General features: G+C 38.5%; 4 protein-coding genes across 4 annotated transcripts; 2 read left to right on the top strand and 2 right to left on the bottom strand.

The window, feature by feature from the left end:
- Positions 1-363: 363 nt before the first annotated feature.
- Positions 364-1,993, bottom strand: LOC108103013 (vitellogenin-3). Its single transcript, XM_017208336.2, has 3 exons — positions 1,729-1,993; positions 1,271-1,653; positions 364-1,211 (listed from the first exon to the last, which is right to left on the bottom strand). The coding sequence occupies exons 1-3, from the start codon at positions 1,931-1,933 to the stop codon at positions 537-539; spliced, it is 1,263 nt and encodes a 420-aa protein (XP_017063825.1). The 5' UTR covers positions 1,934-1,993; the 3' UTR covers positions 364-536.
- An 893-nt stretch (positions 1,994-2,886) lies between these two features.
- On the bottom strand, positions 2,887-4,444 carry LOC108103010 (probable RNA 3'-terminal phosphate cyclase-like protein). The gene is made up of 3 exons (XM_017208334.2): positions 3,532-4,444; positions 3,215-3,368; positions 2,887-3,148 (listed from the first exon to the last, which is right to left on the bottom strand). The coding sequence occupies exons 1-3, from the start codon at positions 4,342-4,344 to the stop codon at positions 2,964-2,966; spliced, it is 1,152 nt and encodes a 383-aa protein (XP_017063823.1). The 5' UTR covers positions 4,345-4,444; the 3' UTR covers positions 2,887-2,963.
- A 221-nt stretch (positions 4,445-4,665) lies between these two features.
- On the top strand, positions 4,666-5,422 carry LOC108103012 (gametocyte-specific factor 1 homolog). The gene is made up of 2 exons (XM_017208335.1): positions 4,666-4,952; positions 5,017-5,422. The coding sequence occupies exons 1-2, from the start codon at positions 4,758-4,760 to the stop codon at positions 5,281-5,283; spliced, it is 462 nt and encodes a 153-aa protein (XP_017063824.1). The 5' UTR covers positions 4,666-4,757; the 3' UTR covers positions 5,284-5,422.
- Positions 5,423-6,262: 840 nt separating this feature from the next.
- LOC108102968 (programmed cell death protein 4) lies at positions 6,263-15,726 on the top strand. The gene is made up of 4 exons (XM_017208269.1): positions 6,263-6,828; positions 9,474-10,891; positions 11,128-11,267; positions 14,679-15,726. The coding sequence occupies exons 2-4, from the start codon at positions 9,596-9,598 to the stop codon at positions 14,749-14,751; spliced, it is 1,509 nt and encodes a 502-aa protein (XP_017063758.1). The 5' UTR covers positions 6,263-6,828; positions 9,474-9,595; the 3' UTR covers positions 14,752-15,726.
- The last annotated feature ends 70 nt before the right edge of the window (positions 15,727-15,796 follow it).

Below are 15,796 nucleotides of genomic sequence, written 5' to 3'. Positions count from 1 at the left end.
GTTCAATAAGCATTACGAAAACTTTCTTCTCCAGGATGTTAACAAGAGAGAGTTTTTAAAAGGATACTGGAATACTATTATTTGTTAAAAATTATGTTTATGTTTTCATAGTGAATCTATTTTCTTGTTTAAAATTGCTTTCCAAATCAATATTCCTTTATTATGTGGCATAATGGTATTATTTGTTTGTTTTATTTAACATTTGCTTTTGGTATAAGCATCTGCTTAAGATCATAATTTTTTGATAGCCCCTTTATGGTATTTGTTCAATTTGGTATTTCTTATTATTCAAAATTACCCTTTAAACAAAATTAACATTTTTATATAGAGAACTAAACCTACAAAATCAGTCTAAAACACATATTTTTTGGTAGATTTGCAGCTTTTATTTTTATGGGATTTTATAATTTTTGTTTTATGATTGTTCTATGGAACTTCTAAACTAGACTACGTTTTCCGGGATTCTCTGAGTATCAGATAGTGCATGGCGATCGAACTGCCTGGGTAAAACATTGTTTTGGGCATGGTTAAACGCCTTAGTTCTGGGCCTGGTGGACACCATGGTAGGTAGCCTGCTTGTGGGCGGGGCTACGCTGACCGAAGGGGCTCTTGGGGTTGACCTCCAGGATGTAATCGCCGCGAAGATCGAAATCGGTCTGCAGACCCATGTAAGCACGCTTGCCGAAACCATCCTGTTCCTTGTACTGCTTCAGGGAGTTGGCAGGGACGGCGGGGAAGTTGCGCTCGCTGCCGGGACGCACAGATTCGGCAAAGTAACGGGTGGCACGGGCAACAGCCTCGATAACATTTTCAGATCCGGGAACACCGGTGGATGGTCCATTGGGATAGAAGTCAACATCACCGCAACGGATTGGGGTGCCCATGGCGAAGGACGAGGTGTGGATGGCATCCACGAAATCGGCATCACCGCGAGAGAGACCACCCAGAGTCTGGGGACGCTTGGACAGAACCTTGGCGGGGTCCAGACCGGTGATGCGGCGCAGCTTGTGTCCAGTTTGGGCGGTGAACTTGTTACCAGCAGCTCCGGCAACATGAGCGCTGATACCCTGACCGATCAGATGGATGATCTCCTGGGGCACTCCCTTGTTGGTCAGCTCGATCAAAGTCTGGCCGATCATGGCGCCGGTGTTCTGCACATCCAACATAGCGTAACGCTTGAAGTTTGTCAGGGTGGAGCCGAGGTCGATGATCTGGAGTACAAATCACTATAGTTAAACTATTATTAGGATTAAACTTGTTGTTTACTTACGATCAAATCGCCGCTGGAGGCCTTGGCGGATTTCCATTGGTCGGCAGCCTCCTCGCTGCTGGTGTAGTCGTAGTCGCTGCTCTTCAGCTGCTGCTGCTGCTCCTGGGCGTTCTTCTGCTGCTGCTGGAGGTTGTACTTCTGGACGTAGGCCTGGACCAACTTGCGCATGGCCTTCTTCTGGGCTGGGCTGCTCTGGGGCAGACCGGTCAGGACAATGGTGACCTCATCCTCACCGAATCCGGGCTGTGCCTTGGCTGTCTCCACGTAGTTGTTCAGCTTGCAATCGACCTTCTGTCCGTTGGACTTGACAATCCAGACGGGTACGTTGCTGGGGCTGGGCACGAAGCTGGGGGTCAGATCGTGCTTGATTTGGCCAACGTGGTCTAGGGATACGAAAGGAAAAGTTGGTTAAGACAGTGGAATGGAAACTTCCAGAGGCTTGAAGCCCGTTGACTTACAGATCTTCTCAATCAGCTTGGCACCCTGCTCCAGGGGCTGGTTCTCCAAACGCTCCCAGGTGATGTCGTTGAGGGAGGGCACACTCTCCAAATCGGAGGCGGTCAACCACTTGGTCGGCTTCAGCTGAGTGTTAGAGCCATCCTTGGAGGCATAGGCAGCCACCACGAGGCAGGTAGCCAACAGGCAAAGACGCAGACTCATCATCTTCGGGATTTGGATCAGATCAGATCAGGCCAAACGTTAAACGACGTTTGATGGCTTCTTCCAGTCAGACTTGTGGCTTATATAGCTCCGATTCCATAGCTATATTGCATACTATTTTCTGCTGACTGCTGTCTGGGCTCTAGTTTTCTTCCACCCCTTCGTTTTGCTGATCTGTCGCCGGAATTAAAGTGCAAGTCAAGGGAAATTGCGAAAACTGATTTATTTCGCATGTGTTTGCCAAGAGCTCTGTTATCACAAAAAGGTTTTTGAACTTATTCACACTTTGCAAAATATTTGAAATAAATAGCTCAATCATAAATGACCAAATCAAGAATATCGTGGGGGATATCCAACGCATCGTTTACTTTATTAATTTTTATGTGAACTGCACTAAGATTTCTGAAAATCCATTTACATTTTAAATAACCCTTTATATTTTTTTCTCTGCACATATTTTGTAATATAGTTCGATTGATTAAACTAATATGGAACTCATGATTAGACTTGACCTGGCAACAAACTTGCAACACCTGCGTCAAATGAGGGGCTCATTGGCTGATGTGACCCGGCATTGACCTCCAGCGATTGGAACCCGGCCAAATTCGAATCAATGACCAGAGCCAGGTAAATGTAATATATATTCAAAAGCTACAAATTGCTTTTGCATTCTGAATCTTTAGGCCAATATTGTCAATTTTTTGGGCTTAACAAGGTATTAATATATTTCGTAAAACGTAAATAACATTTTATGCTTAGTTCAACAGAAATACTCCAGCTGAAGTTGCATAAAAATGTATTACATAAAAAAGGCAATTTAAATGATGGCCAAGGGTTTTTGAAACAATAAATGATTTATAAACAATTAACCAACAAATGTGATAGCTTTTTGCTCTGAATAACGAATATAAATAAAAGTATACTTTATCCAGTAAAATAAAAACTGCTTTCACATATTAAACTTAATTTAATTTATATTTTGTCATAAAAAAAATACATATTTATTCCTAGAAGTTTTTGTCTATAGAACAATTTATGTAACGCGCTTGTTAATGTTCGTGTAACCAATGCCGACACAGGCCATTAGGACCTTCTGGGCACCTCGCACATCCTCCGTCTCGTCCTCGTCCTCTGCTTCTGGATTCTCCAGCTTAAAGGTGATTGCGAAGAAGTCGCGCAGATGTTGCAGGAAGTGAACTGTGTATGTGGATAGGGCACCTAAATCATATTAAAAATCAAGTAAATTAACGAATTCTGTAACATTTGTATTTATGAGTACATTACCTGTAAGGAATTTGGAGACATGTTTTTGTCCTAGTGCTATGTAGAGTGCTGCCAGCCATTGGTAGCTAGAATCCACGCAACCACCTCGATAAATTTCGTCCAGCAAACGCATTGCCACCTCCTGGCCCAGATCCTCGGGTATAGAAGGAGTGTCCTTTTAAGAAAATCATAATTAGTTTTCTAGGCACTGCGGAAATCTTATATCCATCTTTAAATTGTCATTTGTATAAATGGAACTCAAGTTCAATATTACAATATAAAACAAAATTATTTTTAATCAATCGTAGGTTACTAATCATGTTCTGTCACCAACTCACCGATTCCTCTCTTGTGTTGGAACAGCAATCTGCGGCGAAGCACACTCCTTCTGTGGTCTCAGCAATCAAACATATGCCAAATCCAGGAGAATTACCAGACATTTTGCCCTTGTTCTGATCGGTGTAGATATAAACATCCGGTAGGAACTTAAGCATACATCCCTTGGCCGACTCCACTGTACGGTTGGCCATCGCAGGGGAAACTTTGCAGGCATAAACTGTGCCACGAATGCGTTTGACCATGCCCTGGGCTTGGAATTGAATGGCTCGCAGGCTCTTTCGCACCGGACAGCGGAAAGAGATCTCACCACCACCCAGGGGAGCAACACCGCGCCGAATGACCTTCAGTTCGAGGCCCTCGTCGACCAAAAGAAATCGTTTTAACAGGGATAATGCTGCACCCTTGATGTGGTCAACCGATGGCGAGTCCTTGCTGTTAGTCACACCACGCAGGCTGCACTGTAGCGGGTTCTTGCAGAACGGACCCAAGGCTATTAGGGCATCCAGATAGTAGCCAATCCCACGCTGGACACAGCAATCATGATTAATTTGACCACCGAGCAGTAATCCCGGCGAGAACATGACACTTGTGCCGGCGGGATTTAGCTCGATCTTGGTTCCGTTAGTTATCTTGTCCAGTAGACGAATCAAACTGATTTCATATTCTCTCAAACCGGGCGCCATCTCGTCCTCTGAGCGGATTTGAGTAATCTTCACCGGTTTGCCAGACAGGCAGGCGAGGATTAGGCGCTGCTTTAGGAAGTTGCTGCCGCGGTAAATCAGGCAATTGCCCTCCTGGGAAATGGGCGGCATCTTGAAGTCTTGAAATACTCCAATGAATCAAGAAATTATACGAAAAACGTCGGTGCACGTGCGTTGAAAGAGGTAAACAAATGCTATCGGCGGATTATCGCTTATCGATATACATAGCAATCTGGCAACGCGCCTCAGGGCTGTCGAGTCATCTACTTCACTAATGAATACTATAAAAAATAAACATATCGATTTAAAATATTTTATTATTTTAGAATTCTCGATGTTTTTATAAACCACGCATGTTTCCTAATTCCTAAATGGTGATATTCGATAAATCGATTTTTCCCTGAACACGATACATCGTCAATGCTTATCCATCTCTAGTTTCAGTGCGAATTACTGTTTCACATAAATTCACAGTGCTCAGTACGACAAAAAAATATTGAAAACAATAATATATTAAAATAATCATGGCCGGAAATAACATTTTTGTGGGTGGACCAAATTTAACAGAATACGTCCAGTGTCCGTACGATAGCGCACATCGTATATTGCCGGTCCGTTTGGCCTTTCATTTAAACCGTTGCGCCAAAAACTTCCCATGCTCCAAGATGGTACGCTGTCCATTTAATACATCTCATTTGTACTCGGTTACCAATATGCAGGTGGGTCTGAAATATATACTAAACAAGGATCTCAAAAATTTACTAAACTTCTTATCCTTTCCAGGAACATATCATAGAGTGCCCCAATCGTTCAAATCTCGAACGCTACAAAATGCCGGATATGTTGCCTCTTGTTGAACCGCCACGCCACGAATTTATTGTCGATTCCGCTGAAAATTGGGACGACGATCCACCAGTCCCTACATACAATCCCAAAACTTACTGCGAGGAGAAGTTTATAATCCGTAATCCCCAAGGTGCTCCGCCGGCTGCTCGTCGTGAATTTCGTGAACGCGAACGTAGGCGATTCACAGCTAATAATCAGTTTTAATGGAATAAGGTTGTCGATACATTATATTATGATATAGCCATATGTATAATTATCCATGTTCTTTTATACATTTATGTATTTTTTATGTATTAATGTACGTACATATGTAATTTGATACATTTTCAAGTTGCGACGCCGATTCGTTGGTTTTGTTTTTCTTTAACGTCAGGAAGTTTTGGATTCTTTCATTTTTATTTCAATATATTCTGAAAACATTTTTTTTCCTTCATTATTCAAACTGATTACAGTTATACCAAGTGCCTTTATTATTTTTATTTTTTAAAGAACCGTAATTTTAAAGCGTTGCCACTTGTTCGTGTCTACAGCAAAGACTTGAAGCAACTTTATTGTATTGCTTTGGTATATACAATCATAAATTCGTACAATAAAATTAAATTAAAACTACATTTTGGAGCAATTCGTACTTATGTTTTTATATTATACAGGGAAAAGGTAAACGAGCGTTTGAAGTACATGTACATATTTCAATATCTTGATAAGCGTTTGGGATGCGGCGTTTGACAATTGCTTGTTATCGCGAGCTTTCACATTAAAGTTGTTTGAAAAAACGCGCGAAACAAAAATTTCATAATCTGGCACCTTCAAGGCGTAAATGACCCAATAAATTAGTTATTTCAAATGTTACTAAAAGCAAAACGTTTACAATAAATAATTGAATACGTTTTAAAAAGCTTTGTTGATAACAGCTTTTTAATTTAAAATTTTATTTATAAAAGAAAGTAAGTAAAAGAGAAAATAATTGTTTTAAAAGCGTTGCGTCTCTAAATATGTTTCCCAAAATGATTATTCTATTATTTAATGCTCCGAAATTTGAAAATATTGTATTACCAGTGAATATGGGAATTTTTGCTTCCCAGAAATTGAGGGTGTGAGAGAGAGACGGCAACTTTTTTCTTGCCGCTCTCTCGAAATTCGCTATAAAAGCGCGCGCCGCGTCGCTCTCTCGCTCAGTCCAAGTTGATTTTCGACGGCGTGTTGTCGTGTGCGTTGCATTCTGATTCTGCGGTTCTTCAATCCTATTTGTTTCAGTCCAGCAAAAATACAAAAATTAACACAGCTCAGCGACAAAAACAACAAAAGCAAAGCGAAGAAGCTGCAGGCAACAACAAAAGAAGCGGCAACAACATCAATAGCGGCAGCAGCTCCCCGCACACACAACTGAATGGTTGTGGGTGTGTGAGTGTGTGTATGCGTGTGTGAAGGAGCCTTTTAATAAACACACACACTTGTGTATTTTTTTCTGTGAGCCACAAGAGATTTAAGTGCATTTTTTGCCATTTGCTTCGCTTTTGCTTTGCCCCCCACGCCAATAAGAAGAGAAGATAAAGCGAGAGAAAAAGGAGCCCACGGAAAAAAACAACTATTAAACAGGCTTCTCAACGTATAAAAGCAGTGCAGTCGACGTCGACTGCATTGGGCCAACGGTGTTGCAGTCGCGGCGTTTGTTGTTCTTGTTGCAGCATCAGAGATATATACAGGGAGGAAGAGTGAGCGAGATAGCGGGAGAGACAAAAAAAAACTTAGGTAAGTGGCAAAAAAAAAACATCAAAAACATCGATCTTGACGAAAGACCGATTTAAAGTAAATAAGAAAAAACTGCCGGCGAATGCGAATATAAAAGCGAAAAATGCAAAACAAAAATACAGTCGCGGTCAAAAACAACAAACGAAATTAGTTTTCAAAAAAATATTGCAATGCTTTCAAATATATTGATAAGCGGCGTTTGCTCCAAATTGGAAATTTGAGGATTTTTGGTGTACGTGATAAAATAAACCGGCACGCACGCACGCACCCGAAATTTCGAGAAAAACAAAACAGAGGAAAGCCGAAAACAAAAAACAGCTGCCCCCGCTGGGGGTAAATTTGTTTTTTTTTTCCGGCAGCCAGCCGAACTTGTTTCTTATTTTTTTTTTTTTTTTTTTTGTTGCCTCGAGGTTTATTTGCATTCTGTGCTCCCCCTTCCAATGTACCCATATCATCCGATTTTATTTTATATTATTATATATCATATTATTTTTAAACCAAAACACAAATAAAGTAACGTTTATTTAGGTTTAAAAATATGATCGTAGAGAAATTGTGATTACTCTGGTTGCTTTAAGGTAAATAAATATATGGCTCGGAAGACAAAATAATTCAGCGAAACTAGAACGTTAGCCTTCTCTGTTAAAAAAAAACAGCATACAATGTTGCGACCGATTCTTTTCGCAAAATTTTTGCGACGCAATTTCGACAGCGTCACTTTTATGCTTTTCCCCCCACTCCTCTTTCTCTCTTCTGCTTATTCTCTCCGCCTCTGTACCTTTCTTGATTTCGGGGTTAAAAAATAATTTCGGACACGCATCAACAAAGAATAAAGAGGAGGAAAAGAGATGGAAACAGCAGCCGAAAATTGTTTATTTTGTTGTTTTTGTTGTTATCAGAAAAAGGGGGCACAACAAGTGCGAAAGAAGAAGAAGATGGAGAAGAGAAAGGAAGGAGACGGCAATAAAAACATAGAAATTCGTAAGGCGCACTAAATTTTCAAGGTTAAACCGGGCAAAACAAACATAAAACCGGTTACACCATATATATGTACAGATATATACATATATATTTACGGAGGGGAATACATAAGAATCAGCAGTCAAAAAAGAGAAGGAGAAAGCAAAAACGGCGCAATATAAAGCACAAACATGAAACAACAACAAAATATGTATGAACGCAAAAACAATGCAGACATGCGGCTTTTTTGCACGTTATCATTGTTTTTATTCTTATTATGCTTTACATGGGTGAAAGAAGCAAAAGAGAAGGATGGAAACGTAATATTTAAGCAATCGAAAATAGAAGTTATTAATCAAATAATTAAATATGAACATTTATCAAAGAATTGTAATATATTTTAACACTTTTGTAAACTTGTGTTTTGATGTTTAATACTATATAAATTAAAATGTAATATCTTCATTTTTGGTTATTAAACATAGTGTGCTTTGTGAAATCGAATCAAATTATAAGAATAGCAAAAACGTGTTGTGTATAATTGTATAATTTGAAATCTTTTTGAAAAGCACAAAAACAAAAACCAGCTGTAAAGATAATAAGTAAGCTTTTATGTAAAACAAAAACAGCAAACTCAAACTCACTCATATACAAGTACATATATAAAAGCAACTCTAATTCAGAGTTGGAGCGAAAGAGATGGCTCTAATGATTGTGAGGGTTGCAAAGCTTTAACGGTAACAGAATTATGTCGTCTCTTTGGTGGTTTTGTTGTTATTGTTGTTGCGTGACCTTGAATTTTGACTATAGGGGAGTTTCGATACATGCCTATATCGCTATCTCTGTTACACCCACGCCCATTGACAAACAGTTGCAATTTCCAAGACGCAGTACCGTTATATACAGATGTAAAAATAGTGACGCTAAATGATACGAAAATATCGTTTGTATCTTATTTCAGGTCACGATAATAGTTCTTACCTATTTAAATTTCAAAAAACCGTCCTCTGTTTCAAACTACAAGATTAAAAAATTCATATCCATAAGATAAAATTCTTGGGGTTGAATTCTTATAAAATGAACACAATTTTTTGATCACAGGTAGCTTTTATAAACATATCTATCAACTCTTGATCTTGGCATTATAGTACTTTGTATTATTATTCAGTTACTTGTGGGACGTCGAACGAAAGGCATACATATCTTATTTTTAGCAAGAAGGAAAAGAATCTGAATAACAGAATAAAAAGCCATAGGAACTTGGTAAGAGACGAGACTAGTGTGGGGTGGTACTGTCGGCTACGTGCCAGACATCTATGTATTTGTTTTAGTGCCATGAATTCCACAAACACAACGCACAATACAAACAAGACCTTCGAGAGAAGTGCGACTTTAAGGCGAGAAATGTAAATCCAAACCGCGACAAACAAATGAAAGTGAATCCTCGGAAATGTTCGACTGAACCATCCCTTTTCCATATCAGGTTCCATATGTGCACCGAACATTATCTCTTAAAAGATTATATTTTCATTGGAAAATTTATGTTGACTCAATTTTTATATTCGATTGTCATATTACTTGACTAAATAAAGTATTTTAATTCATCACTATCCGATCAAAGTTGTCTTTGTTATGAGATATCTGACATCTACGTGTTAATTTATTGTTTTGCCTTTAAATTCTAGACGAAAAGTAAAGCGGACGCACCTGGTGTTAGAGTACAAAAATCTTAAACCCAAATCGCCACAAAATCCTTGCTGTGCATTCCAAAAAGAGGAAAGTGTAAAGAGTGAGAGACATCGTCAAAATGGAAATTGAATCGAATAATAAACGTGCCACCAACGGCGGCCGCCACTCTACTCCGCCGGCTGAGTCCGATTCCAAGGAAAGTTCTGTGGAACGGGAGCTGAACGGTGAAATTGAGGCGGTGGAATTAAATGGCAGTGGTGGCCATTCGAACGGGCATATCAAGAAGCCACTGCCCGTGGAGGATGGCAGGATTAAGCGTAAGGCCAAGCGCCTTATCCAAAGACAGAATAGCGGTTCGGGCGGTAGTCCAAATCAAACCAATGGCAATGGATCAACTTCCGGAGCCAGTGCATCGCCATTAGCCATCAACGGCATATTACCCTCGCCCGGTGGCTATGTGGTGCCCCATCGTCGGTGGAAGAACAGTCGTCGCTCGAGGAACTTCAATCGTAACAGGGGATTACCCAAGAAGGGAGGTGGAGGTGGCAAGGGCGTCTGGGGATTGCCTGGTTCAGAAGCATTGGCCGAAGTGTATGAGGACGAGAATGATCCGAACTATGATAGTGAATGCAACGATCGCAATGTAGAGTTGCGCGAGGTAATCACGGAGATAACACCCGAGGAATTCTTTAAAATGGCCGAGCCCATTGTCTTGGAGTACTATGAGCACGGGGATACGCATGAAGTGGCCCGTAGCTTCGATGAGATACTGCAGGGACCGTTGCGTGAGCGGGTTACCAGCATTGTCGTTGAGATCGCGATGGATCACAAGGATTCACAGCGCGAGATGACCTCGGTGCTGATCTCCGATCTGTATGGTCGAGTTATTACCGGCAAGGATATTGAGAAGGGCTTCAACTTGCTGTTGGCCAATCTGCCGGATCTCATTCTGGACACTCCTGAGGCGCCCATTATGCTGGGCAACTTTATGGCGCGCGCCGTGGCCGATGACTGCATTCCGCCCAAGTTTGTGGTAAAAACTGAGGAAGAACTATTGAGTCTTAAGCTTGGCGAACATGCCGAACAGGCACTCCGTCGTGCCGACTCTCTACTCCATAAGCAGGTGTGGGCCCATTTGGACAATGTTTGGGGCATGGGTGGACCATTGCGTCCGGTTAAGACTATTACCAAGCAAATGGAGTTGCTGCTCAAGGAGTACATATCCTCGCGCGATGTGGCCGAGGCGCAGCGCTGTCTCCGCGCCCTCGAGGTGCCTCATTATCATCACGAGCTCATCTATGAAGCAATTGTCATGACACTGGAGTCCCTTAACCAGACCACCGAGGAGGCCATGTGCGAGCTGCTGAAGCAGCTAGATCTCACCTGCGTGGTGCTGCCCGCGGGCATGGAGCAGGTATGTGTTGTTACATCTTATTAATATATTTAATATTATTAACTAATTAATAATAATTTAATTAGTTATTATTTTAGGCAGATAAATTATTGTAAATTTGACATATTTCAAATATTTATTTAACCAGGAAAATATTGATAACTAAAACCTTAATATCCATTAGATTCTTTAATACCAGATATCCATTAGATACAATCCTACTAGATACTATTTAATCTTTTCGATATTTCCTCCAGGGTTTCATGCGCGTCTTTGATGACATGGCGGACATCGTTTTGGATGTACCATTGGCCTATATAATACTCGATCGTTTTGTTGAACGCTGCAATCGCGCCGGATTCCTAACCGACAAGATTATAAACAATGTGCCATCGCGGTAAGTTCATTTTATTTTAATTTAATAACTAAGAAGTTTAAGAATCCTGCAAATTATGTTAATAGAAGGCTGATGATCAAAAACACTTGGATTATTTTAAAATCAGATGATTTACTATTATGGGATTGTTATGGGGTTTGTTGTATTTACAAATATCAAGACTAAGACGATGAGAGGCGGCCTATCTGTAAATAAGAATGCATGTTTGTACTTAAAGCAAGAAGACCAACCTGCAAGAAAATAAACTTGGTTAGTAATGAGAGCGAGACGTGTTTACGTTTACGTAATCTTAGCAGCCATAAAGACAACACGCCCCCCTATAAAGAAGGCTTATACATTGTTGTTTACAATTATATATATGTATTTGTATACACTCCATATGAAACAGGGCCTATCGATCAGATCGTTCAGCTATAGCTATGAGATATTGGTTTATTTTTGATAGCAACTCGGCATTTAGTTTGATAACAAAATGAACTAAGTTTCGACTATGATTCTTCTTTTTTCGTTATTCTATTTTTGGCGAAGGGTATAGCTAAGCTAGCCTTATGGAGGCAGTTTATTTGTTCTAATTTTTTGCCTATTAATTAAAACAGTTAAAGAAGTATTTTTATTCAAGAGCAATTAATTTTTTTTTATTAGCAATTACCTTCATGTCTTATTTTAATAACTATTTATTGATTTTTATTTTTTATTATAATTTTAGAATATTTTTTTGTTACACACTATTATTTTAACTGCTGCTGTGCTTAGATATGTATTTTTTTTACGTGTTTATTTTCTGTTTTTGCCGGCTTCGACTTGTTTATTATTCTCCCATTTTTTTCCCCCTTCTTTTTTTTACTTTTCTTTTGGCTCAGTTTCTTATATAGTATATAGTATAGTATAGCTAGTATGTATGTACATATGGACGTGTTTTGTTTGTGGCCAGAGTGTTTGTCTATGCGAGTGTATAGGTTTGTTTATGAAATTTCTATTGCGCAGTTTAGTTTAGCATTTTGGAATTAACTTGACGAACGACGCGTCATCCGTTGAGGCAGTCGCCGATTGTTGGTTTTTTTTTTCCATTTTCTATATGTACATATATTTTTTTTTTTTATTGTTTATGTGTTTTTCTTGCTGTTGGTGTGCCGGTTTATCAGGTGCCGGCTAGTTATATTTATTTTTATACCAAGTTCTTGCTTCTGCCTCCTTCTTTGCGATCAGTTTTATTTTCCTACTTTCCGTTTCTTTATTGTTTATTTTGCTGATGTAAAATAATAATTTTGCTAACTATGTACCTGAAGGTTTTTCTAGAACTTTATTCATCAAAATATTTATAAACTTTAAACTAAACTAAATTTTAAATTTTTGTTAAAGAAAAAATTCGGAGAACCATAAAAATATATATAAATTCTTAGGATATAAACACTGAGTATCTTCTTTCCGTTTCTTATCTTTGTTTTGAAAAATAAATGACATCGATGTCTGAGATGGTGGGCAGAGGTGACGGGTGGGCGAACGTCTCTTATCGATTAATGTTTAATTTTTTTATCACGGCAAACTTTGCAATGCCGTAATGTTTATTATTCGGGTTCATGTTTGTTTGTTTCAATTTGTTTTCAATCTATTAATACTTTTGTTGTTTGTTGGTGCAACAACCTGCATGTGGCTCAAGATCGCCTTGTGGTTTTTTGTTAGTGTATGTGTGAGCTTGAGTTTGGTGTTGTGTTCGTTTGTTTGTGCTAGAGTGTTTGTGCGAAGGTAAACATGGCGGCCAAGTTGCTGTTATCGACCTGCTTGCCACTCCCACTTTAGTTGCTATCGTTGTTTTTGTTTTTGTTTTAGTTGTTGCCTTTGCTACTATAACTGCATCTGCATTTGCATTTCGCCTTGACAGCGGCTATTGCACTTTGCCACTTTTAGCGCAGTAACAACAACAGCAACAACAAGCAACAGCAGCAGCAGCAGCAGCAACAACACCATTCACTTTACAACAGCAACAACAAAAACTATATGTGACGCCAACGCAACTACAGCTGCATGGAGCTTGCAAAAAATAGATTTTTTTTTTTCGTTTTTAAAGCAAAGCTGAACTCAATGCCAAGACACTCAGACATAACGGTTGATGAGGCCGAGTGTTGGCTTAAGCTTAGCTTATTTTCAGCAGTGATTTTTAGAGTTTTGAAAACTCCAATATGTGAAGTAAAAGATGGTTTAGAATATTTTATACCTACTCAAAATTTATAAGATTTAAAGGAAATTTAAAGATGTCTCTTAACTTAAAATGATTACAACTTAATTGAATGGTAAATTAGTAATAAATGTTTTAAAAAGTTAAAAGCTTTACCTAGAAATAGCTAAACTGTCAGAACTGCTATGCCGTGGCTTCGCTGGGGGCTCCGCTCTGTTATGTTTTTTGCTTTTCTTATTTTTATTTTTTATTTTTTTGCTCGACTCGTATATTTACTTTGTGGTCTCTCCGCTTATCTTGCCTCAATTTTATTTGACTCTATATTTATTCATTTATGTTGATATTTGTGCATTTAGTCCCCCACTTGGACGAATATTTATAGAAGCAACAATTCAGGCTCCAGCTGGTTTTGGCCTTTTTGTTTTTGTATAGAATCCTTAGATTGGTCAGTAGCTACCTGAAAAAAACTAGTTTTAATTTCCCTTTACTCCTCCCTCCTCTAAAAACTTATTCACCCGCTACTTTCGCACAGCTGTTGCTGAAAAGAGAGATAGAGAAAACGAGCGAAGAGAGAGAGAGAGAGAGAGCGCGAAAAAGGGTCAACGGTTGAATGAACTTTTGTGCAAATTCGTTGTTGTTCTTGTTATTGTTGTTGCCAAATTTGCGCCAAGCATTTTGCAACTTGTTTTTTGCTTTTCCCTCTTTGTTTCCTTGTTCTTTGTTTTGTTGTTTTTTTTTTTGTGGCATTGCATAGCATTGCATAATTGTATAATTGATTAGTGCGTACGGCAGAATAAGAAAGAGATAGGGAGATAATATTATGCAGTTGCATTTAAAATGCATTTATTTCTTTGTTACTTTAGCTTACTGTTATCTCTTTATAAGTATTTTCATGTGTATGTAGGTTCCTATTTAAATCCAGATTTCTTTAGGATGTTTCATAAAGATTTTAGGTAAACTGTTAGACTTTATCATCAGCAGTTTTAGTGAATTAATGAATAATTCGAAAATGAAGTCAATTAATCAAGTACTTAATATTACCTTAATTTCCTCTCAAACCACTTTAGCCAGAAATATGTAAATACAAATTAAGCAAATGTCTACATGATAATTCGATGGTCATTTCATTAGTTTAGTATGTTTATCTAGTCTTGTGGGCTATTATTTGTATGGACCCCTGCCCTTCATGTTATTGATTAACCAATTTGTGATCAATTTTCCCGATTTTATATTTGCAGCGGACGCAAGCGTTTTGTTTCGGAGGGCGATGGCGGTCATGTGAAGCCGGCTACCTTGTCACTGCGCGATTAAATCGGAACTATGACAAGGAACTTATATGCTTCATATGCTTATATAACAACTCCAAACCCAAGGACACCTAGAGAAGAAGCAACAACAAGAAAACAACAAACAAAACACCAAATTACAAAAAGGAAAATCCAGAGGAATGCTAAGAATAACAAAAATTTAATAAGAAGAGACGAAATGGAGAATTTGTCGCAAAAAAACTTGATAAAAATGACAGATACTGACCCTTAAGAAAATCCCGAAACAACGGTCACATACACACAAAACAAAAAAAACAACAAACAATCAATCGGAATCTGATCTCCGTATAAACTATATTCATTATTATAAAAAAAACCTACATAAACACCTACAACGTATATCTTACCTACCTACATGTAACTTTAAAAAAAACGTAATGCGAAGGAGTATATATTTTAAAGATTTGTAAAAACAAGATAAGTGAAAAGATCACAACAAAAAAATGAAAAATGAGAGAATCCAGCCAGAGAACCGTGGATACCAAGGAGCAACGATGCAGCATTCGATGTTGATTTTCTTTCGATTGGGATCGCGCATATGATAAAGGAGAAAGATACAGCAGCGTACTTAGCACGCTGTCATTATGCCACTTGAAAGCAAAGCATATTACTTATACGAAACTGTTATACACACACTCTCTTTGTACACCCCCCACCCCCCAAAAAAATCGGTTAATGAAAATAATGTTTAACCAATCACTGTTATACAGCCAATACACAAGAACACACACAAATTCCATTCATTTGTAATACAGCAGAAACATATTTGATTATTCCCTAAGCTCACACTATCGTCACGATTGATTTCCTTAATTTTTTTTGTAACTTTGTGTGTTATAAGACTAACATAATTAAGCTTAGTTTTATATATTTACATACATTTACCAACGGATTCATCTTTTTCTCGCTTGCATCTTTTTTTTTTTGGATTGAATAAACGTTGCATTTTATAATATAAGAAAAAGACTTTTGTTTTCGCCCCACACACATATATTATTAATTGTTTACATTTCATGAAGAAACAAAAA

Source organism: Drosophila eugracilis, unplaced genomic scaffold (assembly GCF_018153835.1).
Source record: "Drosophila eugracilis isolate 14026-0451.02 unplaced genomic scaffold, ASM1815383v1 contig_124, whole genome shotgun sequence".
Lineage (NCBI taxonomy): Eukaryota > Metazoa > Arthropoda > Insecta > Diptera > Drosophilidae > Drosophila > Drosophila eugracilis.
This window is presented reverse-complemented; position numbering and strand designations above follow the sequence as displayed.

Coding starts and splice junctions, on each gene's coding strand:
- LOC108103013 (XM_017208336.2), bottom strand. CDS start 1,933: ATGATGAGTCTGCGTCTTTGCCTGTTGGCTACCTGCCTCGTGGTGGCT. Junction 1,654..1,728: donor CAAGCTGATTGAGAAGATCT/GTAAGTCAACGG, acceptor TCGTATCCCTAG/ACCACGTTGGCCAAATCAAG. Junction 1,212..1,270: donor CCTCCAGCGGCGATTTGATC/GTAAGTAAACAA, acceptor TTTGTACTCCAG/ATCATCGACCTCGGCTCCAC.
- LOC108103010 (XM_017208334.2), bottom strand. CDS start 4,344: ATGCCGCCCATTTCCCAGGAGGGCAATTGCCTGATTTACCGCGGCAGC. Junction 3,369..3,531: donor CCAACACAAGAGAGGAATCG/GTGAGTTGGTGA, acceptor TTTTCTTAAAAG/GACACTCCTTCTATACCCGA. Junction 3,149..3,214: donor TGTCTCCAAATTCCTTACAG/GTAATGTACTCA, acceptor AATATGATTTAG/GTGCCCTATCCACATACACA.
- LOC108102968 (XM_017208269.1), top strand. CDS start 9,596: ATGGAAATTGAATCGAATAATAAACGTGCCACCAACGGCGGCCGCCAC. Junction 10,892..11,127: donor TGCCCGCGGGCATGGAGCAG/GTATGTGTTGTT, acceptor TATTTCCTCCAG/GGTTTCATGCGCGTCTTTGA. Junction 11,268..14,678: donor ATAAACAATGTGCCATCGCG/GTAAGTTCATTT, acceptor TTATATTTGCAG/CGGACGCAAGCGTTTTGTTT.
- LOC108103012 (XM_017208335.1), top strand. CDS start 4,758: ATGGCCGGAAATAACATTTTTGTGGGTGGACCAAATTTAACAGAATAC. Junction 4,953..5,016: donor ACTCGGTTACCAATATGCAG/GTGGGTCTGAAA, acceptor TATCCTTTCCAG/GAACATATCATAGAGTGCCC.